Below are 26,915 nucleotides of genomic sequence, written 5' to 3'. Positions count from 1 at the left end.
GCTGGGAGCGAAGTCATCGTGCATCGACCGGAATTAAGAACATAAGTGAAGGCAAGTCACGATGAGCTGGGGATGGACAAGGCGCAGTTTGAGTTTGACATTTTACCTATATACTATCGAGATCATATGCTGATGAATCAACTTGGCAATCAGCCTCCACCCGGGATTTGGCGGTGATTCCCACACTCCCTAGTTGGTGATGTTGTCAGGTCCGGCGGTGGGTCTTTTTGGTACATTCGGTGGCGGAATTACGGTGTTTCGGATTTACGGAATTACAGGTTGCCGCTGCGCCGACTCCTTTTCACATTCCATCTCCCACCTTCGACGACCACATTCCGAATTCAGACCTTTTCCCATCGGATTTGAGGATTTATCTCTACGGATCTTTTCAATCGAGCCCAAATTCCTTCTTGAATCTGCTTCCGGTTGATTGGGGCTGCAGGGCTTACGTCTTCGGAGAACTCGGGATGCGATCCACAGTGAAGATCCCTAAGGCGTGCGAGCCGTGCCGTCGGCGCAAGATCAAATGCTCGGGTGACAAGCCCTGTCAGCAATGCGGGAACAAGCCTTCGGACTGCATATATCGCCTCAAGCCACGCATCAGGCTCTCTGCGCGACACAGCAGGGCGGCGAAGGATGCCGGAGCCGGGGACGGCGTGTCGGCAGCAACGCCGGATCATGGCCCGTGTGACGAGGCCGTGTCTCGGCGCCTAGCTGAAGACCACCAGCAGCAGGTGGCGCAGACGGAGGTCTATCACAGCGTTGCTGCTGCACATCATGCTCCGAAGTCGACTGATAGTTCCCGGCTTTACTATGGCCCTTCGTCGAACTCGGCGTTTCTGCAGCAGATCCATCGTGGACTTCTTTCAGGGCAGTACGGGCAGAATCATGGTCGGGACGTGCAGGAGGGGGGCCCGGGGCTGGACATGTTCATGCAACGCAACATCTTCTTCGGCATGCCGCTCAAGGTGAATGTGGAGCCTACGCAGCCCGTCAGCTGCCCCATCCCGATAGAGCAAGCAAGGGACTTCATGCAGCAGTTCAAGATAACGCATCTGTCGACACTGCCCTTCTTCACGGATTCACAGCTGGAAGAGACACTCAGCAGTTTGTACGATCCGGGCCCCGAGTCAGATGTTCAACCCCAGCGAAAAGCGGTATTGCTCGCAGCTCTTGCCCTTGGAGCGTTAGGCACACCGCAGACCGACGTCGCGGAATCACTTTTCATTCATGCCAAAAAAGAGGCCGTCATCTACGAGGACTCTGTTACATTGCCAATGATTCAGTACTCGACGCTCTTGGCCCACTACCAGCTCAACATGGGGCGGCCTAACTCGGCATATCTTCACATGGGAGTCGCGAGCAGGAAAGCCCTTGCGATGGGCCTGCACGTAGGAACCACGAGCTCCGTCTCTTGCCCTGATGAGATCCAAGCTCGTCTGATTACTGTCTGGTCACTTTACTTTCTCGAGATGTAAGTCAACTACTACCTGTTGATTCACTGCAACCGAGCAACAGACTGACGCTGTGCAGATGGCTGAGTCTAGTTGTCGGGCGACGGAGTATGGTTGGCAAGGCAGACTTTGCTTCTTGTGCATTCCCTGATGGACAGCCGACGATGGTGGCTCTGTGCCAATTCGCAAGCATTATCGAAGAGGCTGTGGAGTCGATTTATAACCGCAGGACTGACTCGCTCCGGCAACTTTACGGAAAGGCCGAAAAGCTCCACGCTCAGGTCCGTCAATACGGCGACAAGTGGGGCCTCGGCTCCGTGATCCCGGCGCAACAGGAGGTGTGGAATGCCGAGACATCACTGCTAATGCATAACGGTATGTTGCAGAGTATCCCATGATCATCGCATCCTTTCTGACCGGCTATAAGTCTACTTCCATGTCATTTTGCTCATCTTCCGCCCATTTCTAATAGCTGAAGCTGCTCTTCAGTCTGGGAATGGCGCTGGGCAAACAGGCGATATTTGGCTTAGACAGGCATGCAGGCATGCAACAGATGCGGCCCAAGACGCATTGGCGTTCACTAGCAGCAAGCTTCACGGGCCTGAGGATTGTAACGTGAGTTTTCTCAATTCATCTGATGACGACGATCACTAAGGCGCCTTTCAGTCGCGCAGGTATCACGCTTTCTTCATCGAGTCATGCTGCGCAGTTCTCCTTTACGACAGCCTCCGCCATCCAGCCAAACATCCACACAACCTCGAGTACATCCAAATGGCCATCTCCGGCTTGCATGCTCTCGTCGGAGATGATCCCGTCACAAACGCCGTGCGGTCCATCAAGAGAATCGTGTGGGCGGTCGAGAGCTCCATCAACGCATCAAGGACTACCCTAGACGGAGGATCCACAGATTCGTCTCCTTCATGGGCTGGCGACCGGTTCCCAACGAGCATACAATTTCCTTCGCTCGATGAGAATCGCGCGACGACCTCGGATGACTTGATTTATTTCAGCAATAGGGGGTATCGCCAGCAACCCGAGCCGTTACCTCAGGACTATGCAATGTCTTTGCCGGGAACGGCACCTGGCTTGAACCCGTTTCCTGATCTCAACTTTGATGTGTTGACCACGGATCTGTTCAACTTCTTTCCGATAGATATGAACGGTACACCTTCTGGGCACGGGTAACCTAGATCACGCAGTTACGTTTGACAGCCATAGCTATTGTCTGGGGGTGTAATGAAGAATTTTTCGCTCTCATCGTCGCCGTCGCCGTTGTCTTTGCCTCCAATCGCTTATAATTTTCGTAGTCTATCGTCATTCGCAACAGCAGGTGTCTGAGTTACCTCCAATCAGTAGTATCCAATCTCGTCGGATCTTCTTCATCGACAATGAATTTGTAAGGCAGAAGAAGTCTGACTTCCCGGTAGCTAATTGAATCCGAAACATCAGATGAAATATAAGCTCAGTGATGACTCGATGAGCAGATGAGCATTGTCCTTTCCAAGTTGGCTCTGTGACCCAGACAGCTATCACCGCAGGTGCCGTCCTGTTTCACGTCGTTGCCTCTGCCCTCAATACGATTGTTTCCTTTGTTCCATGCCATTTTATCATCTTTCTTTTGTTCGCTGATAACGAAGGCCATTCTCCTGATCGACTTTGCTCTTTCTCGTCCCATTCTTCTATGCCTTGCCTTCGGACGAAGTATCACTGAAGGTTAAGCTTAGTCAGTCTCAAAACTTCTCTCGGGTATTAAATATGAGGTTTTAGGAGGACTCACATGTAAAATGTTCCGATATTCCGCACAAAATGGTTCCGATTCCGATCGCACTCGTTTATAATTGTACCAGAACACGGCACTGACGTGGTCTTGAAACTTTGCCTACCCTTCTTTTCCTCCACCAAGTTGCCTATTAAAGCAACCCACTGTCCATCTGAAGTTGAACGCTTGGGTCGAGGCTTGCTGACAGTCTGGGAAATCTATGTATGCAACTGCCGAAGCAACTGCCGGTGGGCGTGCTTGGGACGGCCTTCTCTATTCGTGCTGTAAAATGATGCTGATACCGACGACAGTGATTCCGCTTTGGGAAGTTTGTTTCCATACGCTTAGAGCTCTCGAGAGTATAACACTGTCATGTATTGCTCTCTCAGCTGCTGTGGAATCTCGTTGAACCGTTCGAGACATGAAAAGATTTGGCGTAGATTATAAGACTCATCATATCAAACTTAGGTTATCCCGCATAACACAACATGACGCCTAGCTTGCTTGAGAGAGACAAACTATACTACAAGCTCGACATTACCGATAACCTGCCCCCCGGAACAGACAGCATTGAACAATTCGAGGTTAGCCCACGACAACCCCGACCACCTCCTAGACCGAAGAGGCCCGTCCCAGAATGGCCTCCGGAAGCAGAAAGAAAGGGGAAATGGATTTGGAGGTACCTGGACAAGGTGGGCAGCCTAAGCACCCTATCCGTCGTGGATGCACTAACCGTGTGATTTCCCTTAAGCTTGACCCTGACACGGAATATGACCAAATCATCAAGACAGCAATCTTCTTCATGGCCAACTCCTTCGCCTTCTCCGCCGGCTATGCCTCCACCTTCATCCATCTCGTCCAGACCCCCGCCGGCGCCGCTGCGGTCCACCACACGGCCAAGGCCTACCGTCGCGGCCACCAGCGCTTCTTCGAGACTCAGGACTACTTCCTCGACTGGATGTGGTACGGCAGCGGCTCCGACGTCTCCCGTAAGCGCCTCGAGAGCGTCAACCGCATCCACGCGAGTGTCTGGAAGAACGTACCCGGCGCGTATAGCCACCCATGGGAGGGCGAGATGGCCATCATCGGCGCGGCGTACTTTGAGACGTACCTGCGCAAGCTCGTCGGGGCGCGCCGGACGGAGCCGCATCCGAATGTGCAGCGGGCGTGGCCGGAGTGGGGCGAGCGAGTATGTGCCCAGCTCCGGACGGAGCCGTTAGATGGGTCAAGGAGCTTTGGAGTCAATTTCCCGCGGACGTGGGCGGAGGTGGAGGGGTTTTATCTATGGTTTCAGAGGATTCCTATGGAGAGGTATACGGATGATGAGACGAGGCGGAAGGCGCATGATGCCTCGGACGCGTTTATAAGGCAATTTAGTGTGATGTGGTTCCCGAGGTGAGAGTCTCGCTCGGTACTGTTCTTAACGAACCCGCAGGTTTCTGACGATTACTAGGCGTCTACAGTGGTTTGGCCGACAGGTGGTCTTGACCGTGATACCAGCACCTATTCGCGAACACAACGAAATCGGTCATCCGAATCCTGTCACGGAGACACTTATCAAGTTTGCGATCAAGGTCTACCTAGATACGAAGGATGCGTTGCCAGACCCTGTCAGGCCAGATTTCTCTGATGAGTACCATGCGGCCAAGGGGGTGAACTGGAAGAAGACGGATGTTCAGACCGAGGCTGAATGGACGCGTCGGGATCGGATCACCGATGCCATCTTGCTGACGATTGTCCTCGTTGGTGGGATGTGGGCTTTGTGGCAGCTCCGTATCTTCAGCGTCTAGTTGGTATCAATTGCATATGGGTTTTTAGTAGAAAAGATGATTTGATTCTGGTTGAAAAGTGTCATCGAAAGGGTTTTGCTATCCGGGCAGTTTCCACTACATGCGTGTAATCCATATGTCCTATCAAGACCCCCTGTTCGTCCTGTGCTAACTCAGAGCGACTACTTTTCTTTTATGCTCTCTGTCATCGTCTTCTGTCATCGTCTTCTCTATCATCGTCTCTCTGTCGTCGTCGTCGTCGTCTTGTATCGTCCTCTTCCATCGTCCTCATCTATCGTCGCTATCATTATCGCTAAACTACTTATGTTCTCTAGTGCTGCTATTCTTATTGAATACAGATACGCTACGTTTAAAACTACAGAGAACACTATCCGGATAGCCGACTAACACTGACCGGATAGCAAAATTCCTTGAAAAATTGCCCATCGTATTATCCGAGCTTGGGACTGTGATTAACGCCTCGTGACTCACGCCTCCGGCAATGCTATGTAGCAAAATAGCCGCTGGCGCTTGACTAGAATTGGAATGCTCGTCGTCTGTGCTTGTCAGATTTACAAATTTCGAACATGGAGCATCAATAAATCAAGGCAAGCATTCATCAGCAGCGCCTCACCGAGTGTGTAGTCAGTCAGCTCAACTACATCATCACCATGGATCGTGGTTGATGTTGCGTGAATCATCACACGAAGAAGTTCGTACTAAAGTCCAATCAAATCTCATCTCACCCATCACATATGACAGGGAGATGCTAACCCAAGGAGGCGGTCGCCCTACGGGAGGAACACACCCCTGTCCCAAGATTCTTCGAAATACCCATCGAGCCCCGACACCTCAACCTCACCTCTTCCCTCGCTCCCATCTCTCTTTTGCCTCGCGAGCCAAGCTTTTGGGGTCCAAACAGCTAGAGTACCCACCGTTCCCCACCGCTTTCCGAGCATACGAGACGTGCAGCTACCAGAAACACCATAACATGCTCAGCCCTGTACTGCATGCACACTGCAAAGGTGCATCCTTCGCGCCTCTACCAGGCATCCCGCTCCGCCCACCAAACATACGAATCGGACTTAGCCAACACTTTCAGCCTGCGGCACTTACCGCAGCGCGGCTTACGAATGGTAGACTGTAGCCAGCGCAGGTCGAACTAGCGTTGGGACTTTGGTGAGCTAGCGCAGCACAATTGAGCCGCTCATAGTGCGTCTGACGGGACTAGCCTTTATCTAGGTTCCATACCACCATAACTGCTAGGATCGGCCGCCGCGGTGGAGTCCATGTTCCCAGATATCCGGGGAAGCCCTACGCCAGGGCGCGGTGTTGTTGGTGATGCGGCCGACTTACAACTCCAGGCTTCAGGCTTCAGCCCCAATTTCAACGTTGCGTGTGTTCTATTAGCCTCCAGGCTGGGAGGGCCCTTGTCACGTCAGGCTGATGCCTGGAGGATTTCTCCCGCCCACATCGCGAAACTATTGTTGACGATATGGGATTGGACAATGGCGGTATGTGAGTAATGGTGATGCCGTGAGGCCGAGATACTTCTCAGCCATGGCGCTGTATATAAGTCGAAGCTCAGTCCGCACAACGAAAGACGACCTCTCCCGTCATCGACACCCATTTCCATCTCATAATTCACACCAACTGAACATCATCGATACCTCAAACGCACCATGAGATTCGACACTCTCACGGGCACTCTCGCCCTCGCGGCGCTCAGCCGCTCCGTCGCCGCCGACCCCCTCACAATCACGCTCCAAAACCGCCGCCGCGTGCCTGCCGGTCTGAAGCCCAAGACGAACGTGATGAAGCGGTCTTCGACTAGCACCGTCTCCCTCACGAACTGGTTCGAGAACTACGACCTCCAGTGGTACGGCACCGTCCAGGTCGGCACCCCGCCGCAGAACTTGTAAGTCTCTACCCAAGTCCACATCTTTGATACGCACACTCGACTGACACGCCGAAAACAGCACCGTGACCTTCGACACCGGCTCCACAGACCTCGTCCTCCCCTCCTCCTCCTGCACAACCTGCACCCAGGAGTCCGTCTTCACCCGCGCCTCCTCCAACACCTTCTCGCCCTTGCCGGGCTACAACGTGACCACCTCCTTCGGCACCGGCGGCAAGTCCATCCCCTACGCCGAGCCGCAGCCCGCCTCCGGCACCGTCGTCACCGACGCCGTCGCCCTCGCGGGGCACACCGTGCCCAACCAGACCTTCCTCCTCTGCGACACCTACGCCGACGCCTTCAACGAGATGCCCATCGACGGCATCTTCGGCATGGGCCCGCCCGGCTTCTCGCACTTCTCCGAGGTCGTCACCAACGCCTCCTTCTCCACCTGGTTCTGGACCCTCGCAGCACAAGGCGAAGTCCCCGAGCCGCGCTTCTCCATCTTCCTCAACTCGCAGGTGAACGGCACCAGCGCGCCGCTGGGCGAGATCACCCTCGGCGGCGTCAACGCGGCGCGCTACACCGGCGACATCAAGTACATCGACTTTAACATGACCGTCAGCGCCGCCGGCATGGGCTGGTTCATTGACCAGCCGTCCTTCTTCGTCGACGGCAAGACGGTCACCAACTCCTCCGCCAACGGCGCCGCCTTCCCGGGCGGCGTGTCCCTCGTCGACACGGGCACCGCTTTCCTGCAGGCGCCGGACTACCAGACCGCCAAGGACATCTACGCCGTCATCTCTCCGGAGATCACGCAGATCGACCCGCAGGGCGCGTGGGGCGCGCCCTGCGACGTCATCGAGAAGCTCGACCCCGAGCTGACCTTCACGCTCGGCTTCGGCGCGCAGGCGGTCAACGTGACAGTGCCGCGCGGCGAGTTCAACCTCGGCGAGTATCCCGGCCAGAACGGCACTTGCCAGACGCTGTTTTTGAACCCTGTGACGCCGATTAGCGACAGCGTGCCAATTTGGGTGCTCGGCGGCCCGCTGCTGAAGGGGTACTACACGGTTTGGGATGGCGCGCAGCCTGAGGCGCTGAAGTTTGGCGTGGCGGAGTTGAGGGCGAACGCGACGACGGGCGGCAACGGGACCGGGACAAGCCCGAGTGCGACGCCGACGGCCGTGAGCGGGGGTAATCTGGTTGGACCTGTGGGATGGATGGCCGCGGCGGGTGTTGCTGCCGTTGCCTTGGCTTTGTAGAAGGGCATACCTTATCAGGTTGGTTTCACTGCTGGACGTAATATGTAGAGATAGTCGGGATATAGATGATAGGTGATAATGTCTAAGTCGTACAATCTGCCTCCTTGAGAAGGTCTGCTGCTCGCTCTGCTACTGCATAGACAACTTACTGGATGTGGACGGAGCCTCTGGAGAAGGGGTGCTACAGGACGCCGAGAATAGAAGGATAGTTCCCCTGAGAGTTGGCGGAGAAGAGCTTCGTCGTGTCGGAGGACAACTGAAGGGATATGCCGCCCTCTATAGTGAGTTCTTGCACTAACGTAAATGATAAGCGAGCCGAACACCCAACCGCAACCACATTATAAATATAATCATCAAATAACCACAAAAACTATAAATCAATTAAAACTACTCAGAAACCTCTTCATTAGACGTTTCTTCAACAAATTGACATGTTCGCGCATTATGACCGGTGTTCCCACAGACGCCACACCGCCGTTGGCCCGTCTCAGTCCTCCGTCGGCGACCACTACTCCGGCGCGTTTCCTCCTCAATCTGGGCTGTCGCCTCTCTCTGTGATTGAAGGTCCTCTGCCTCAGCTATAGTAAGACTTCCGCCTTGTTTGAGACGGGTTTTCTTGGCCCTCCGGCGTCGGCTAAGCCGGTTATTCTGCTCTCGTAGGATCTGGACCTCCGACCTTAATAAGGCAATCTGGTGCATAAATCCTCGCACTCCCTTTGATAAATGCTCAACAGCTTCAATAATTGAAGTTGGTGAGCTATTCTGATGGCGGGAGATCCTCCTTTTGATGAGTTCAGACTGAGAAGATGCTTCTGTTGGGTTGTTTGGCGTCTGAGAAGTCCACGCGGGGGGTGTTGTTGGGAGCGACCCTGGAGGTGTTGGAGTGTGTAACTTGACATCAAGCTTCGAAATCACACTTTCGGCACTCAGAGGGACAAGGCCAGCCCCTCGAAAACCTCCCTGTATGTTTTTCTCTGTAAGAGCCTGTGCGAAGGCCTCGCGAAACGCAGGGAAGAAGTCTTCCTTTGTAATATGCGTATTACCCCGGCGCATCTTATCCTCAATTTGTCGACCATAAGCCTTCTTCAGTGGCCCAAAACATCCAACGTCTAAGGGCTGAAGTAGGTGAGAGGAATGGGCCGGCATACAGAGTGTGACGATATTGTTTTCCTTGCAATATATTCAAAGTCGGCAGCGTGGTGACTTTCGTGCCCATCGACGATGAGGAGGCGATAATTGCCAGTTGCACGCGGCTTTGTATGCCGATCAAAGTGCTGGAGCCAATCTAGGCCTCTTTCATTTGTTATCCATCCGTTTTCAGACGTTGCAATAACCCAGTCGCGTGGTAGATCGGTTTCAGTATACCAGATGGAGAGGTGATATTGGCCTGCAACGATGATATATGGCGGAACGCTGTAGCCTGACGAACTGATGGCCTGAATGACTGTAACCCATTCACGATTACCAGGCTGCATCAGTTTCGTGTTTGAACGCCTTTCGGCACTTGTGACGACCATTCCGGATGTAATCTGGCCCATCATAAACCCAGTCTCATCAAAGTCATAGATATCAGAGTCCACAATGCCATATTTCGCGATTATGTTCGCCACAAGGCGAAACCACGCGTTTATTCCATCTGGATCTTCGCATTGGGCCCTCTTATAGTCGTACTTGCGAAATGCGAAAAAAGCGCGTCCGGAGCTGTGGTTGTCGCTTAATGAAGTTCGAAGCCCAGCGCTTCCCAACTGGGGGCGCGTCGCGGTCGGCAAGCAGTCGATTAGCCATATCTTCAACACCACCAATCCGAGGAGGAAACGATCGGCAATCCAGGTCGAGAATGTACTCAACAAGCTTTTCTTCTTCGAGCGTAGTCAATTTCCGCGAGTTAGGCGTGGTGTCGCGTCGTGATGATCTTCCCTTCAATCGATCGTATAACGTTGTAACTGGGACTGAGTAGATCCGGGCAGCCTCTCGGATACTGAGACTTGGTGTGTTTTTGATAGCTTGGACTGCTAGGACCACTTGAGCTTCTTTTTGTGTTGATGCCATTGTTATTGTGGGATTGACGTGTGGTAGAAGTAAGAAGATGCTGTGGTTGCGGTTGGGTGTTCGGCTCGCTTGTCTGTTCGGCTCGCTTATCATTTACGTTATGGCTTCTGACTTTAGGTCGCGAATGAGAAGGCGGTATTGCTCATCCAAGACTGTCTTGCCGGTCTTTAACCCAAGGGAGGGGTATCAAGATCAAGTGTTGGGGCATCGAGCGGCGCCGAGGTACGCATTGGCAGCGTAGCTACGCGTTGCGCCGTCGATATTGAGCAGGTTGACGTATCCGCCCAAAGCCTTGACATCTTGGGGGTCACTTCTGACAGCCAAGCCAAGATTCTCAAGCGTCCTGGGCCAGGTCCGCAGCAGAGGGCTCTGAAGCTGTGGGAACTCGTTGGCGATGGGCCTAGCGGTGCCGTGGGAGTCTGGGTCGACGTAGCCGAGAAGCATATCAGCCGTCTGCTGCTCGGACGGGGCGACGAGGGCCTCCGAATTTCGCAAGCACGGGGCCAGCTCGTCCCAAGACCAGCCAGCGTTACTGAGCTCGCCCCAGCCGTCGATGTCTTGCCTGGAGGGGTGCGTCCAGAACATCAAGTTCATGGCGCTGGAGCCCCCTAGCTGTTTGCCGCGGACGTGGGCGACGACTTTGCTGTTCGCGGCGGGCTGTTGTCGTTGTTCGTGTGGGGTTTCAAGGACGATAAGTGAAGTACCTGCGGAGCAGTCTTGTGGTCCCAATCGTACTCTGGGTTACCATACATGGCTGGGAAGAGGCCTGGTGCAAGAACATTTAGGTCGGACATGTGATCGGCTCCGGCTTCTAGAGCCAGAACTATGGTAGTAAGGTTTTCTGTCAGACAGGCAGCGATGGTGAGACCAGCGGTACCGCCGCCAACGGTACTAGCAATCGATCAGTAATTTATCCGCGGCAGTTCGATTTCAACATGACCCTCACATGTACTCGAATACATCAGCCATTGCTGTAGCGGTAAATGTGGCTGGAACTGCCAGCAAAGAATGCCACCGCCAAATCATTGTCCAGGGAGTCTGTGAGCAAAAGACTGGTCAAAGATACCGAACAGTATGCCAGGAACGTGGAAGTCCTGCTTTTCCGTGTAGACGACAGGGCCACGAGGCTACTTATAGCCAAGTACCGCATGAAAATGGCGGGCTCTACATCCTAGAGCTACCAAGACAGATGAGGCATTGATCGGTGAGGGACACCTTGGCCCACGGCTGAGCCAGACATGCATCGATGGCGATACAGTCGAGCCAGCTTCACTGCACCACTGGGGCCCAATATTAGTATGGAGTTTTGCTATTCGGGCGCATAATGATTACAGGATAGGATGGCAGGGACGAGGGCGATATGAACGATCGCAAAGATACTGGAGAAGGCTCTTATTTGGATTGTTGAAGACCTCGGCAAGGTCTCGGCAGCTCTGCTCAGACTGGGTGAGTGGTGCGTCTGATGCGCCGCCTATCAAGTGTGTTCACTTGAACGTTGAATGACGGCTGTTTCGAAGCTCATGGCAACCAACTTGGGACCGACAAAGCAGTCGCATACTCCGTCTTCAGTCCCAAGAGGCACGCCAGTGTCTTGCGCGCATGGCGTTGAAACCGTCAATAGCGTTGGCGGCCTCGTTGGCTCCCTAAACCAAAGCTCGTCGAACATCCTTCAGCCACGGCGGCCTCCCCTGCTTGCGTGGGCACGATGAACCTCATAAGCCACTACCATGCAGCTGAACACACTTGTGAAGAGATGTAACTTTTCTCATGTAGTCGTGATATGCCTGATACACCTATTATACAAATATTTCTTGATGCCGGTGTGGAAGCATCACATCCTCGGGCCTTCTCCTACATCTTGGTATACAGTGGTCTGCCTTCGGTGGCAATCGGCTTATTGCTGGCGCTTCGCAAGATCGGATCCGGGGCCGTAAACGAGGACCGGTCTTCGCTGCATGTTGCGGTAGGTGGCTTCGGCGATGGCGGAGTCGGATCGGATAACACTACCGATGGACATGAAGAAGCTGGGCTGTATTAGCTTTGTCGCATAGTAGGCGAAGGCTGCGCATACCCGAAAGTTGCTCCGGAACCAGCCATGTACTGTCCCAGTGTCCTCATAATGCCGTTGGGGCCGGCGCCGTAGCGCATGATGTTGACTGAGCCTGTGGGGTTTGGGTGGTCAGTCGAGAAAATGCGACAGAGGAGGGGAAGGCTGCGGCGCACCAAAGACGAAGCCCATGACAGCTCCGACAGCTATTGCTGGATTAGTTCTCGTCCGGGATTATCTTAGAAACATTGTTGACATACTGCCACCCATGAGGGCACCCATCTTGACTGCGAAAGGTCAGCGCAAGCTCCACCAGGCTGGAGGGGGAAATCGTACGCTTGTCGGCGATGGAGGGGCCCATGGCGCCGGCGTGTTGCTGGGGAACGGGAGGCATTGTGAAGAAGGAGACGAGGTCGAAGGTATTCTCAAGAGAAAAGGAAGAGATTGCCGGCAAGGGGTCAAGCTGTGCTGGTGCTCAACCTCGAATCGTGGGTGATGTTGGTGGTGCTGCGGATGGCCTGAATATTTGGTGGAGTCGAGCTCTCCCAATTTGCTAGAGCATTTTCCTGCAGCCTCCCGGCGCCACTTGAGCTTTGGACGAATCCAATCCGGGGTACGGCAGTTCCTCGGCAAAAAAAGACAGATGGTGGGGCGAGGTCTGTCCACGTCTCATTGGCCGGTTATTATTGCAACGCCTTATCGACAACGATGGCACGGTCACCCGCACTCGAGCAGGCACAGGCCACCTGGAACCAGAAAATCTCCAGGTGGCCGACCGGGTCCGGTGGTGTGACGGGCAGGCAGTGCGAGACACAGTGCTGCACCGCTCCGTTTGACTACAAATGACATCAGCCCTCACTGTGACGACGACGGGAGTGTCACGTGGACCAAGGTTCTCTGGTGGTGGGTGCTGAGGTGTCCAGCGCCAAATCAGCAGCAGCAGCAGCAAGCGCAACGAGAGACGGGTGGGCAGGTGGACCAGACGTGGACGGAATCCTCTGACGGCTAAGGTGCATTGTAAAGCAAAGCAAGCAAGCAGCCTACACTAGACAAGGCCATCTGCCCGGTCCACGAGCCAGTCGTCAGACCAGCAGTCAGTCAGCATCCCTCTTGTACTCCCTCGCTCGCTCCTCTCTCTCCTCTTTCTGCGTGTTTTCCTTCCTTCTCGACGTCTTCGCTGCAGATCCACGAGCGAGTGCATGAACGGTGACAGCCGTCGGGGCCTGTGCGGTGCTGAATCCAGAAGGGGAATTAAAACAGAAAAGTTCCAGTCGCGGTCGCAGCTTCAGCCCAGCGCCCAGAGCCCCCCCCCCCCAGTCCACCCAGCCCGGCGTTCCACCTCTCTTACTCTCATGGGCCAGGTCGGCTCCGGCGCGTGTTTCCGACTGCTGTTTGGTCCTCCCTCCTCCTCCCGTCCCCTCAGTGTCCCCTCCCACTCCCAGTCCCCCGTGCAGCAGCAGCGCTGAGTAAGGTGCGACTGCGAACCAAAGTCTGCGTGCGTGCACTGGCAACGGCAACGGCAACTGCACACCACCCGCTAAGCGCTTAGCGAGACGGGGGCGAGACTCTGTTCTTTCCCAAATCCTAGATTCAACTTCACCTCCCCTACCGAGCACGTCTTCTTATCGTCGATCGAGCTGCCCAAACAGCCCTCAAGCCCGCTCCCTTTCAATTGCAGGTACGTCGAGCAGACACCCCTTGCGCTTTTCTTGCCTACAGGAAACGGCCGCAGTCCCCCGAGGCTCCGTACCCGACCGGCTGTCTCGCGCCAATTGGCTGTCCACCCCTATCCTTGCCGCGACATCATCGCTGACTTATTTTTCCTGCCAGCGCAGCCTCATCCCTTCCCACCTCCGACCGTGGCTTCATCCAGACGACATCTCATACCTCCCCCATTTTCTTGCAAGCGACCACCGACCTTTTAAGATACCCAGAGGGCTGCTGTGCGAATGGTGACGGAATCCGACCCCGGCGTCCCTAGACCACCACCTACCACTGCCACTGCCACCACTGCCATCGATACCCTTCCATCGCCATCGCCTGCCCCTTAGTCCGACGTCCTTTGTCCTACCACGTCAACCACCACGACCGCACACCCACCCCTCATGACTGCCGTCGCGAGCCCTCCCAGCTTTCAGCAACTCAATCGGCCGGCATGGAACGTTAATGGCGGGCAAAGTCTGAATTCGATGAATCCAGAAGACGTCAGAGGCATGTTCATGCCCCGAAAAACGCTCCAGCGAAGCAACTCATCCTCCTCCGTCTCCTCGACCTCCTCAAACTCCTCAACCACCACCGTTGCTACCAACAACTCTCAACCAAATGGCACTCCCGCGTCTACAAACTCCGATATGAGCTCCTGGAGCACCGCCTCCAGGAAGCGGCCCCAGCCCAAGGCCCCTTGGCCTGCCGGCAAACCTGAAGGTCAGGGCGACTTTGGCAGGCCCGTTATGCGAGGTCCCATGAACGGCGTCAACGGGGCCACCTCTTTGCAGTCGGCACCCGGCCAGCCGCAAATGATGTCGCAGCAGGGTCTCGGCGCGAGGCCCTTGGGCGATCCCATGCCGAACGGCCAGCCCGTGCTCTACTTGCTGTCTTTGAATGGCACGTTTGAGCGCAAGACCATTTCGGTTCCATTCTATCCCGAGAGTCTTCGCATCGGCCGGCAGACTAACCAGAAGACGATTCCCACTGCTACGAATGGGTACTTTGACAGCAAAGTCTTATCCAGGCAGCACGCCGAAATTTGGGCCGATCGTATGGGCAAGATCTACATCCGAGATGTCAAGTCTTCTAACGGCACATTCGTCAATGGTACGCGCCTTTCACAAGAGAACCGTGAATCCGAACCGCACGAACTGCAGACCGGCGACCATCTCGAACTCGGCATTGATATTGTCAGCGAGGATCAGAAGACCGTCGTCCACCACAAAGTAGCCGCCAAGGTCGAACATGCGGGCTTCATGAGCCCTTCCAGCAATGTTATGGACATGAGCTTTGGAGATTTAGACCCTGCTAACGGTGGCATGATGATGCCGGCGCCCCAACCAATGCCCTATCGCGGCAGAGCAGGTAGCAACGCGTCGATGGCCAGTAATGGGCGTATGGTGCCTGCCCAACAAATGAACGGCATGCCTGCGAATGGAGGAGCCGCGCGCGGATTCTTGTTGACCCCCATCACCACTGAGCATATCGTCAAGAGGTTACACGTGAGTACTTGCCTGACATAATCTAGCGCAAGACGCTAACTAGAAGCAGAACGAGATGCGCAGCGCACGACTACAAACCCAAGACCTCAACCGAACCGGCCAGTTCATCAGCGCCCTGCTGAGCAAAGAGGATGTGAAGGACCTCGAGAAACCTGAGGTCCCAGAGCCTGCGAAGCAACTGCCCAACGGCAATGGCATGCCATTCCGCTCCGACGGCAAGACGCGATTTTCCGACCCTCCCGCGCCTCCCCCTCAACAGCCTCTTCCCGAGAAACCTGACGTACCTTCATTGAAGCGAGGCACCACCGAACGGCCAAAGACGCACTCGGCCGCGAATAGCACCACGTCGCCAGTCGGACGCGACAACTTGCACCAGATTATCCAGTTGACGGAGGCGCTGAACAATGCGAAGAAGGATTTGGATTCGCAGACGGCTCGCATCCGCGACTTGGAGGATATGCTCCGCAAGGAACGGGAGGCAAGAGAACTGGCTGAAGACATGGCTAAGATCCTCGAGGACAGTGCCTTGGCCAAGGAGGCAAACGGTGCGCCCAAGGAGTCCGACACCGAAACGCTCCTGCAGGAAGCATTTGAGCCTCCCCGTGAAGTCTCAGAATCCCCTGACGTTGAGATGACGGACGTCGACTCCGTCGCTAAGGAGCCGGCGCCCGAAAGCGCGGAGGACATCGCCGCTCGATTCCAGATCAAGATCGATACTATGATGTCAGAGATGAGCGACCTGAAGCAGCAGATGGACGCCTGGAGGCAGCGGTGCGAAAAGGCCGAGACGGAACGCGACGCCGACCGCAAGACCCTTGCCGAAATGGTCGCCCAAATCCGAAGAGACGAGGAGGCCCGGCAGGCTGCAGCAGAGGAAAAGGCACGCTCCCGATCCCGCGGACGAACCAACGGCACCGCGGAAGCCGGCAGCAAAACCACCTCGATCGTCCAGACCGACGGATCCCAGGAGTCGACTCTTTCAGCCACACAGACAGAGGACCTCAGCGACAAGCCAACGTTGTCGCGTGCCAATACCATCACGCCGCTCTCAATACCGCCAGGGAAGCTGGCCAAGGACCAGGCGTTGATGGCCGGGGTTCCCTACGCCTCGATGTTAGGCGTGGTGATCTTAGGCATGGGCCTCATGGCGTATATCAACGGCTGGCAACCCGAGCCGACCCCCCGTCACTGACGATGGCTGCTGGGCATCCTTTCCTCTTCGCTTCTCTCTTCGCTTCTCTAGACCACATTCGTCGTTTTGCTCAGGCGTTCTACATACCTACGGCGTTTTCTTGCATTGACAGCGGTCATTCGTTCCCACCGACCCTCGTGTTGTTTTATTCCCTTTGTATCTACTACCACCTTTTTTACTTGTATGAACTGCGAAACCTGACTGGTTTCCTTCCTTTCCTTTGTCTCTATTTTTCTTCAACCACGGGAAATTAGGGACAGGCTGGGCGGAAACCACAAATACGGAGGGGCGGGGAACAGGCGTTTTTTATTTCATGCTCTGCCCCTTTCTTGTTTTTGAGTCCCCTTTGCGCGCGTGCTGCAGCAAGGTGTTTTCTTTAAACTGTGCAACCCTTTTTGGGAAACGGAATGGGCAAATCAGGGATGATGGGATGACGACACACTTTTTTCTCCGACTACTGGGCAAAAAAAGAATTAAAATTCGATGATGAACAAATTACCTCTTTTTTTGCTGCAGAGATGGGAATCAGGCATACGGTGCGCTGTTTTCATGAGATGAACTGGTGAAGATAGAAGAAGAGCACCGTGGCTTTGAGGCTGTTGGTGTGGTGTAGAATACTGTGGAGGTTTGGGGCAGGCGTGATGATGAGTAATGTTTGCATAGTGGGAGGGACGGGAATACAAGGACCTTTAATACTTCAAATGAGTGCTTCGTGATCCAAAGTGATATATGACTGGTGTGTGAGACGATGTGGATGTTGGTGTTCGGTCCAGGCTGGGGACGATCGATGGACGCTCTGTGTTTGTTCGACACCGGGGTTTACTTCCTCGCGAGGTACATCGTGCCTACCTGCTGGTGAATGTGACTGGACCTCGGGATGGACGCCTATGAATTCCTCGGTTCCTCATTCATTGTGGCAACAGAGGCCGACAATGACTTCGTCCCATACTTCGCGGTTTACACACGCATCAGGCAACGGACGCGTATCTGGTATTGAGTTGGAATATGTAGATTCCTTTGGTATCGAGGAGCGGCACATGAGGTTTACTACAAAATAGGGACGGAATATACGCCAGTTTGGCGGAGACGATGATGGATGATGACGATGCTACGGTTTGGCTTTCGTGTGGTGACGGGGGAGGCGGATGGTGGGAGTAGTGTCTTGCGAGTGGTATGCAGAGATGTGTGCTTGTCTGGAGGAAGTCGAGATCTCATCCATTGTCTGAAGGCGAAGGATTCTTCCTAATTGCCTGATGGGAAAAACTCACTTTGCTGCTTTAAATACGTTATCCTCGCGGCAAGAGAGGTGATCATGGGTTTCAGCTTTTGGGAACTTGGTCGTGAAATCTTGCCGCGGGCTCGGGATGGTCGCTATGCGTGCATCATGCGCCTGTTTGGTAAGCCTGAAGCAGTATGGGGCTCAGATATGAGAGCCGAGGACACACGATATATTGGGCATGTGGTAGGTTCCTTATCGACACCCCAGTCGACAATGGCCTTCGCTCATTGTGGCAGCGCGGGATCCGGTTCAGAGTCGGTACACACCTCGAGGAAATCTCGCTTGTCAGTTCCTAGTCCCGGCAACGAGCTTTTAGGAATGTAGTTCTTGCGTATACAGGGCGTAACATGCGATACCAGGGACGGGTATAGACAGACGATGAGGAAGTGTAAGTGTCAGTCACGCATGGCATGATAACTACTTTGATGATAAAGTCTCGCGGCGAATTACGGACTCTTTCTGCCTTAGTTTGAAATACAATCGCCAAAGTGTTCGCCGACTTTTCATTGGGTTTCTGAGTTGAATAGGGCGAGTGACTCTCTCATATTTATCATGCAGACGGAACCGGCTTGAATGACAAATAATAATTGGGCTAGGACGCAGCATGTGCCTCTGCGTCCCATCACACGTTCTGCATCACTGCCAGTAAGCGGTCTAATTCCAGCCTTCGCAGCAGCCAGTGTGCTTCGTGCAATGGTCATACGCAACAATAGATTGCTTCACAAGTATATGAAGCCGGATAGATGTCAGCAGTGCAATCTGCTCCACAGACAATAGAATCTAGCTTTCGGGGGATTGTTGCTGGAAAAGTCGCCGATCCATTGCTGTCACGGAGCCATGGTTGAGGCGGTTATGATCAAGTCCAAGCCCGATACTGTTGCTTCCAGCTATGAACTACGAGACATCACGCGTCTCTCTTCTATTCAGGGAAGAATACGCGGAGGAGGGTGAGGGGGCATGCTGCAGAGGTGGCGGCAGGGTTGGAGGTGTCGGGGTTCGCGCTTGTCATGAGGGCAGAGTTGAGGGCTCAGGACTCGAGATTTCGACTTGATTCAACTCATAGGAGAGGAGCCATTCGATCTATCTTGTCGTTGAAAGTTATTTTACGAAGGACCTTCCCTTTTATACGATGTAGACAAAGCCTCGGGAGTGTTGTGCGTCAATCATGCTGCTCGACAACGACAAGCTTTGCCACATCATCGACTTTGCTATGAATGGTAATCTAGGATGCTGGAGTCAAGGCTCACCAGCAGACAGGAATGGCTCGAGCTTGTACCAGTTTTGTTCATGCGTCTCAGCACAGGATACTTACATGTCCTACCAGATCGAGTGCTGTAACCTACCTTATCGATAGGTAGAGTCTCTCACAATCTGGACAGCGGTTTTGGGATATTCTCGATGAATAACTCAAGACTAGTGAGGGTTGGCGTTATTACTTCTGAGAGTTACCGAAAGATTGTTTAGCGTTGGGTTCTGAAGCCTTCGGACCACAATCTTGATTGATCATGTTGCAGCGGTAACTAGAAAGGGAATAAGAGAAGCGAGTAATTCTGGGTGTGTCTCCAAGCCACTCGAATGCACACTTCTTATTTATATGTCAAGCCCATTCCCCTCTTTCCTAGGCGGAGTTGGTGTCTGCCCGACCACTATGTCTTTTACTGAGGACGGACATATCCTTCTATCAAGGGCCGGGGGCTTGTAATTGAAGACATCAAAGAAAGTAAGACTGCCTTGGTAAATCAACAAGAGGCCAATGACGATGTCTTCAATCACAGTTTCAAGCATCCCAATGTCTTCGGCGCCACGGGTAGCACCATCGAGAATTCCCTGGATAATTGTTGAACGCACGAGAACTTTAGACGACAGGTACAGCTAACACGGCGTCGCGCGCCTATTCCGACATGTCATTAAAGCGCCAGAAACGATGCAGAAAGCCAAGAATCACTCTCAACTGGAAGTGCTCAACAACGCACAAAGTTGTCTTGGTTTTGATAGCCTGTTATCAAAGGACCTAGCTGCTCAAGATTGTCATCCATCACATTGTCTGTTATTTGCCTTTGTTGCGAAATTTCTCGACTTAATATTCTCGATCTGGATGTTGCCTTTAGAAGAAACCGCCGAGATGGGCCTTCAACAACATTCTGAGGTCCATATTCTGAACAAGTATACAAACAGCAATCAAGTTCTGATCAGAACAAAGCAGATATTTTGTGTTGAGTGCGTTAAGATATACGAATGGAAGCAAGCTGAGTAACTATACTTTGGGCTCACCTGTGACCTATTGCCAGACGCCGGCGAGTGAGGAAACGCGGGCGAAATAGCATGTTTTCTCATGTCATCGTCTATGGTTTCTTGATAAGTTCTTCTAGTAAACCACGGATTACGGAGATCGAATAAGATACACGAGTTATTAGTGTCGAAAGATTCCAACAGCTGCCCACGTTGTACTGAAAGGATTGCGTGCAGCGATCTACAGTCGCATGCGAAAGTGAAGCTTCTAGCGTTGAGCGGAAGACGGAGAGCGTGCATTGGATTCGGCTGTGGGTCTTTCTAATTTGACCTGTATCTTGCTATTTATCCTCCAAATATGGCACATTACATCATCCTCAAACCTCGGGGAACCACTTCAGAACGCCCTCCATCTCATTGATCGCACTCTTCTCAAGTGATGTCCAACCATCCTGACCTCCCCATTTCTTGAGCAACGCCAAAGGCCGTTCAGAGTCAGCCGTGACCTTCAGCTTTGTTTGATTATTGAAGTCGTCCATGATGTTCCTGTTCGGATAGACCCTCCGCAGAATCGCAAGTATGTCATTCATGTTGCAGTGTTCACCCCACGCTTGCAGCCGTTCGCCGCTGCAGTCAGGGTCCAGCGCGGCGGCGAGGTGGAGGATCGCAACATCTTGGACGTCGACATGGATGACTGCATACATCGTAATCAGCAGTCTGAAAGGACTTTAGGCGTTGGGAGATTACTCACTGGCCTGAAACAAGCCTCCAATCTCCTCGTTTCCGTAATACAGATTCTTGAGCCAGGGGTATGGAGAAAGCAAATGCTTCTCGTGAAGCGCCTCACCCAACACCGTCGCCGGGCTTACAACGTTGACGTTGTAATGAGGACTGTTCTTCTTGACGAAGTCCCACACAGCCTTCTCCGCTTCAACTTTACTGGCCTGGTAGACCATGTGCCAATGGTTCTCAGGGTGTGGCGGCGGAGCCCAGGCAATCTCGATTGCCTTCTCGTTCCAGGCGTCCGGTCCCGCGTGCTGAGCGTTTGCGCCCGGAGTGATGTCCACTGCGGCGGCGATCGAGCTAGTGTAGACGAATGACTTGACGGATGGTTCGCGAGCCGCGGCATCGAGGATCGAGGTGACGCTCTCGACGACGGGTGGAATGACTTCTCTGGGATTGTTCGAGAATGAGAGGATTGAGGCTATGTGATTGATAGCTGAGACACCCTTGGTTGCTTCGTCGAAGGCGTTCTTTGCGCCGAGGTCTGGTACGTGAACAAGCTCGAGATCACCGCGGTCTGCGAATGACTTGAAGACGTCCTGAGTGAGCCATTGGGCGGCCTCAAGATCTCTAACGGAGCCGCGGACTTTGAAGCCACGTTGGAGAAATTGTTTGGCCGTGTGTGCTGCTATGTGGCCTGTGACGCCGGTGATGAGAACCCAGGAGCCTTGGGGGATTACGGTTTCGGGGAGAGACATGGCAATGAATGATGATGAAGATGGACAGCTTGGATGTGAACTTAGAATGTATGTTTGGTCCTCACAAAGTCGTGATCTGGACTTGGAAGCCCTCGTGAACGTGTGCATTTATATTGATTTTGAAGTCAGGGATCAGTCTCGTGAGGCATCTCTCATAGAGCGAGGTCACGTAGGCTGCTCTACATCGGGAAGGAGATCGCCTTGGCAATATCTTCTGTAACCAGCCAATTATATGGCAGCGCGGCGTTGACGGGTTGGACATAGGTTTAAATTCTTCTTGATGCCGGGTGAAGAACCCCGATACCCGGAGTTGCATCTCGGGCCGGCTCCGGTGGTTCGAGTCCCAATTTCCTTTTTCGGAAGTCGCAAGCCTTGGCATCAGCAGTCGCTGACGATTGCGAGAGATGAAAAGGCGAGCCATTGGCCAGGTTTTGTGATGACAAATGAGAAAAGGAAGGGAGAGATGACCTGGTTTTGCTGACAAACTATCCGGACATCGTTTTCGACACATCGTGACAGGCCTAAAGTCCAGAATATGGGGGCCCATCCAAGCTGTTGAACAGACTTCTGGAATCATAACCATCATGGCAACAATAAGACATGATATTCAATTCATCCATTCACATGAGAAGTCCACCCTTGGAGCCAAGTCGGCCGAGGCGCAACGCCGAGTTCACTCGCATGCGGCTCGGGCGGCGCACGCCAAGACGCGGCGCCAGAGGATTATCCAATACCAGGCCACCAAAGCAATTCGCAATGACTTTAATGGGAAACAGCCTCCTGCAAGAGCCGCAGATGAAGTTCAAGTATCTGTCATCTCGGGCCCCATAGCCCCCCTGGGATGTTGCCGGAGAGACCCCTTCGCCACTTTTGCGAGGCGCCTCAGTCCGACAGAAGATTTCCTCCTGGATTATTGTAAGTTACATTCGTGGCTCGCCTAATTGTAAAGATATTACACTTCCCAAGGTCATTCCTGCACATAAGATACGAACTAGAAGAGCATATTTTGACCGGATTAAACAATATAGATGCCCACAACGTTGTACCCTGTTCGACACTTGAACACAATCAGAGCAGATTTCCGGGAGCCAGTGCACGAGACATAAGCAAGCAGTTCGTACAGCTTGCAGTCACCAGCATCAGCGGCCTAAATGGCCTCTTTCTTGTGACGTGTCGGCACCTGTCATACTGTCTGCCACAACAGGGGGCGCATTATGCTCAACTGGCTCTGCAGTACAAAGTCGATTGCGCGCAAATACTCATGCAAGCCATATCCACCCTAGAGACGCAATCTCCAATTAGTGATTCCATCATTACGGTAGCTGTTTTCCTAGCACAAGATGAGGTAAGTTACCTCGACTGCGTATTAGGTTGTGTTCATTTATGGGGTGTTGAAAAATGGCAGATCCTTCTCGGTAATATTCCGTGGGTGCAACGGCATCTGCAGGGTGCGATTCAGATGGTGAAGCACAATGGCGCATTGAAGGAGAAGGGCCACAACGTGTTTCTCTACGACATCATCCGGAATGACATAGTAAACTCTGAGATCATGCGGTCAGCGGCATCATTTCCGCTACTTTAAGCTCAAAAGCAAGGCTTGGTATTGACGTAGCTAAATCCTGGGCGACACATTGATAGCAAATAGTTCAAGTGAAAGTCGTACAATATGACGAGAACAATACTTTGAGTGGTTCTTATCTGCTCTTGCATTTATACGCGGTGGAACTGTTGCTATCGTCGTCCTGCCTGCCCCTTTAACACACACACAGGGTCGTCACCCGTGCCAAGACGGCGGCTCAACCGGTACCGGCGCTGCCGCTGGGTCGGAGAAAGCGGAGCAATGGTGGCTCCGTGGCTCCACTCCGTGATCCGATTCAAATCGCGGGGCCCCGGTTCTCACATTACCATGGAGGTCCTCAGACCGTCTCTCGGTATGCCTAGACGGACCGGGGACGGGGATGGCGATGGCGTCTTCCGGCCCCGAATGACGTGATTAGCAGCCGCGCAACCCAGCCAAGTCCCCGAAACACACGGATATATCCCGACCCGGATCTCGCCGGCTACAAGCCCAACACGGAAAATAAACCGTATTACCAATCCTTCTCCCTAGCAAACCAAAGACCGATCCACACCGGTGTCTTAAAGGCTGAATCCCATGGGGCTGTCGCTGACAGATGTCCCAGACAACGGTGTAAAAGGGGCTACCGAGTCGCGCTGGTCGAATCACGACAGCGAACCCCGCGATGGCGACACACCCCACGCCAAGGGTGGGCGAATCACCAATCCGCCGCAGCACATCATTCATCCTCGGACCCGTCCCAAACCCACTCCCGACGTCTGACAGCCAGTCTGCGGTCGAAGACTGCTATCTTTGAGGTCGTACCCAGGTCTCCTGAGCTCTTGCGCGATGGCTAGGATATCGGAATCCGAGGTCGGGTACTTAAATTTCGGTACGGGACCCTGAAAAAGATGATCAGCGTGAAATAAAAGTTTTGGAAACCACTCTCGGTCGTTCTGAGGTGGTTCTTGCGTTCTCTCAACAACTCACTCCCCACGGTTCTCTCAAGTTAACGCCCTGGGTCCCTCAGAAGTGACGCCCCTGCTCGAGATGCCGTCCGAGCACGAGGGCGAGTCCCCCAAGGGGCTGGCGGTCGACGAGTCCTTTTCCGACCGAACTTCGGCAACGTCACCGCACGGCAAGGAGAAGGCGCCATGGTGGTCCTACATCTGGGACTACGAGCCGGGCCGCTCCCACGAGGAACGCGTGTTCATTCAGAAGTTGGATGTCTTCCTCATCACGATGCTCAGTTTCGGATACTTCATCAAGAACCTGGATCAGACCAACATCAGCAACGCTTTCGTGTCCGGCATGAAGGAGGACCTGTCCATGAACGGAAATGAGCTGAACCTGGTCGACACGGCGTGGACTGTGGGTTACGTCGTAGGGCAGATCCCTTCACAGATTGTGTTGACGAAGGTGCGCCCGTCGATCTGGGTGCCGTCCTGCGAGCTTCTGTGGACCGTTTTGACGTTCTGTCTGGCGGCAGCCAAGACTTCGAACCATGTCATTGTGATTCGGTTCTTTGTGGGGTTGGCGGAGTCGATCTTTTACCCAGCTGCGCATACGATTCTCGGATCGTGGTATAAGCCGTCTGAGCTGGGTAAGCGAGCGTGTATTTTCCACGCTTCCTCCGCGGCTGCTAGCATGTTCTCGGGTTATCTGCAAGCTGGCGTGTACAAGGGACTGAATGGTGTCCACGGTCTCACGGGCTGGAAGTGGCTTTTTGTGAGTGCTCCCTGTGAGACTATGTTGATGGAATGCACTAATACGAGTTTAGATCATGGATGGAATCATCAGCCTGCCAATTTGCATCGCTGGATACTTCCTCATTCCAGATCTTCCAGAAAACACAAGGGCGTTCTACCTAAATGAGAAAGTAAGCCTATCAAAACCGATCTATCACAACTAGGTAGTGGTAGCTGACACGATCTTAGGACCGAGAGATGGCACGAAACCGTATGAATGCCGTCGGGCGTGCGCCTCGTACTAAGCTTGGACTCTCAGCTTTCAAGCGCATTTTCGGTAAGCTAGAATCATGCCCCAGCGAATGCTACCGGAGAACTAATTGGTCAGGGCGATGGCACGTGTACTACCTTACGATTCTTTACATCATCTTCATCAACATTGGGCCTTCCAGCAGTGTCAACCCGTTCTCACTTTGGCTCAAGTCCAAGGGAGAGTCTGTCGAGAAGATTGTGAGTCCAGCTTGACACATCGTGGACTTCCGTCAAGCTAACATCGCAACTCAGAACATCATCCCCACAGCAGCCTCAGCGATTCAGCTCGTCCTGACTGTCTCCTTCGCAATTATCTCCGACGCCATTCGTCACCGCGCCAGTATCATGTCAATATCTACCTTCCTCGGAGGTTTCGCTGCTCTGCTGTTGGCAATCTGGAACATCCCAGATGGCCTGAAATGGTTCGCCTTCTTGCTTCAGCGCGCTTCCGTGCCATATGGACCGCTGAGCATGAGTTGGGCAAACGAAATTTGCGGTGCCGATGCGGAGGAAAGAGCCATCGTTATCGGCATTATGAACTCACTGGGTTATGCCTTCAACGCGTGGGTGCCGCTGTTGACGTACCCTCAGGTTGACGCGCCCAAGTTCAGGAAGGGCTTCATTTTCAGCACCATTGCGTTTGGAGCCCAGGCGGCCATCACGGCCACCGTGGCGTACCTGTTCAAGAGGGAGAAAAAGAAGACGAAGAGTGAGAGGGATGAAGAGGGAACGGAGGCAACTGGAGATAGGCGTTTGGAATAGACGTGCGCGGACATCACGCGACTAAGACTTTTAGACAGCTCAGATTCTGAGGATAATAACGCAGCCTGTTCTGAAACATTCTGCTACAGGCATATAGCCCTCATACGCACTCACCTACATGTTGTCTCTTATGGATCTTGAACCCTTCATAAGCTAGGTCATCTTTTCATCAGAGATGTGAATGAAGGAAGAGGCTAGGCACCGTAAGCCTTCCATGATATCGTCGTCAAACTCAAAAGCGTCTGATCGAAACCGAACCAAAGCGATATCATAAACGTGTATGCAACCGAATGTATAAGGTGAAGTGGCGTATGACGGAGATTAATACAAGAATCTACGTTATCTCTCCGTTCGAGAAATAAGTAGGATAGAAAAACTGAGTGCCGTGAGGCATAGCATGGTTATCAATAGTTTTAATTGGTAGATAATGATCTTAAGCGGAACCCTGAGGTTAAGTCTATTGGGGACGCTCCGGCTTGTGCACATCTCCCTCGCCGTCCATCCCTATCACTTCAGACTGATGAGATACATGTACTGAACACAAGAGAAGAAGCGACGCAAAATAGGGTTACGGGGCTGGAATCCATTGATCTCCGCTGTAGTCAAGTTACAGGAACCAACTCAGGTCATGTCTTCATCGGAGCTGTAGATGGGAGGAAGTGGGGCCGTGCCGTCACCCATATCATACTCCTCAATCTCGATAGCCACATTGGGTTGCCAACGACCTAGAGTGGAACCCTGCGAGGTGCGAGCGATAGTCTCATGGGCACTTTGACTGGACGCAGGAAAGGTGGTTTCCTGGGAGACCTTGTTTCCGCCGCCTCCGCCAACACCACTACCGCTAACCCCACCGGGGAGGTCGCTACCCTGGGCAAAGGCTTGAGCCTCAGCAGATTGATCGTCCTCGAACTTCTGGAGCTCCTTCATCTTATCGTCGTGGAGATCAGTCATCGCTTTGCCTGCAGCAC

The 26,915-nt window shown here is 53.5% G+C and overlaps 8 protein-coding genes across 8 annotated transcripts; 4 read left to right on the top strand and 4 right to left on the bottom strand.

Moving 5' to 3' along the window:
• Nucleotides 1–467: 467 nt before the first annotated feature.
• Nucleotides 468–2,639, top strand: CGGC5_v010525 (Filamentous growth regulator 27; the record flags this gene model as incomplete). Its single annotated transcript, XM_032027526.1, has 4 exons — nucleotides 468–1,474; nucleotides 1,534–1,829; nucleotides 1,882–2,069; nucleotides 2,121–2,639. The coding sequence occupies 4 exons, from the start codon at nucleotides 468–470 to the stop codon at nucleotides 2,637–2,639; spliced, it is 2,010 nt and encodes a 669-aa protein (XP_031876106.1).
• Nucleotides 2,640–3,701: 1,062 nt separating this feature from the next.
• On the top strand, nucleotides 3,702–5,003 carry CGGC5_v010524 (uncharacterized protein; the record flags this gene model as incomplete). Its single annotated transcript, XM_066152371.1, has 3 exons — nucleotides 3,702–3,797; nucleotides 4,001–4,608; nucleotides 4,667–5,003. 3 exons carry the CDS (start codon nucleotides 3,702–3,704, stop codon nucleotides 5,001–5,003), a joined length of 1,041 nt encoding a protein of 346 aa, XP_066008232.1.
• Nucleotides 5,004–6,664: 1,661 nt separating this feature from the next.
• Nucleotides 6,665–8,141, top strand: PEPE (Embryonic pepsinogen; the record flags this gene model as incomplete). The annotated part of the gene is made up of 2 exons (XM_032027523.1): nucleotides 6,665–6,900; nucleotides 6,962–8,141. 2 exons carry the CDS (start codon nucleotides 6,665–6,667, stop codon nucleotides 8,139–8,141), a joined length of 1,416 nt encoding a protein of 471 aa, XP_031876093.1.
• Nucleotides 8,142–10,382: 2,241 nt separating this feature from the next.
• Nucleotides 10,383–11,159, bottom strand: citC-1 (Dehydrogenase citC; the record flags this gene model as incomplete). Its single annotated transcript, XM_032027522.1, has 3 exons — nucleotides 10,383–10,847; nucleotides 10,895–11,081; nucleotides 11,137–11,159. The coding sequence occupies 3 exons, from the start codon at nucleotides 11,157–11,159 to the stop codon at nucleotides 10,383–10,385; spliced, it is 675 nt and encodes a 224-aa protein (XP_031876119.1).
• A 925-nt stretch (nucleotides 11,160–12,084) lies between these two features.
• On the bottom strand, nucleotides 12,085–12,631 carry MGR2 (the record flags this gene model as incomplete). The annotated part of the gene is made up of 5 exons (XM_032027520.1): nucleotides 12,085–12,214; nucleotides 12,262–12,352; nucleotides 12,414–12,443; nucleotides 12,498–12,524; nucleotides 12,574–12,631. 5 exons carry the CDS (start codon nucleotides 12,629–12,631, stop codon nucleotides 12,085–12,087), a joined length of 336 nt encoding a protein of 111 aa, XP_031876095.1.
• Nucleotides 12,632–20,523: 7,892 nt separating this feature from the next.
• terH-0 (NAD-dependent epimerase/dehydratase terH) lies at nucleotides 20,524–21,627 on the bottom strand (the record flags this gene model as incomplete). Its single annotated transcript, XM_032027517.1, has 2 exons — nucleotides 20,524–20,840; nucleotides 20,898–21,627. 2 exons carry the CDS (start codon nucleotides 21,625–21,627, stop codon nucleotides 20,524–20,526), a joined length of 1,047 nt encoding a protein of 348 aa, XP_031876097.1.
• A 2,608-nt stretch (nucleotides 21,628–24,235) lies between these two features.
• On the top strand, nucleotides 24,236–25,947 carry liz1-2 (Pantothenate transporter liz1; the record flags this gene model as incomplete). The annotated part of the gene is made up of 6 exons (XM_066152370.1): nucleotides 24,236–24,604; nucleotides 24,680–24,913; nucleotides 24,966–25,064; nucleotides 25,123–25,210; nucleotides 25,262–25,383; nucleotides 25,438–25,947. 6 exons carry the CDS (start codon nucleotides 24,236–24,238, stop codon nucleotides 25,945–25,947), a joined length of 1,422 nt encoding a protein of 473 aa, XP_066008114.1.
• A 621-nt stretch (nucleotides 25,948–26,568) lies between these two features.
• Nucleotides 26,569–26,898, bottom strand: CGGC5_v010518 (uncharacterized protein; the record flags this gene model as incomplete). The annotated part of the gene is made up of 1 exon (XM_032027515.1): nucleotides 26,569–26,898. The coding sequence occupies one exon, from the start codon at nucleotides 26,896–26,898 to the stop codon at nucleotides 26,569–26,571; it is 330 nt and encodes a 109-aa protein (XP_031876096.1).
• Nucleotides 26,899–26,915: the final 17 nt, after the last annotated feature.

This window comes from Colletotrichum fructicola, assembly GCF_000319635.2.
Source record: "Colletotrichum fructicola Nara gc5 chromosome Unknown KSG_Nara_v1_contig06, whole genome shotgun sequence".
Classification (NCBI taxonomy): domain Eukaryota; kingdom Fungi; phylum Ascomycota; class Sordariomycetes; order Glomerellales; family Glomerellaceae; genus Colletotrichum; species Colletotrichum fructicola.
Note: the sequence above shows the minus strand (reverse complement) of the source record. Positions and strands in the feature narration are given on the sequence as shown.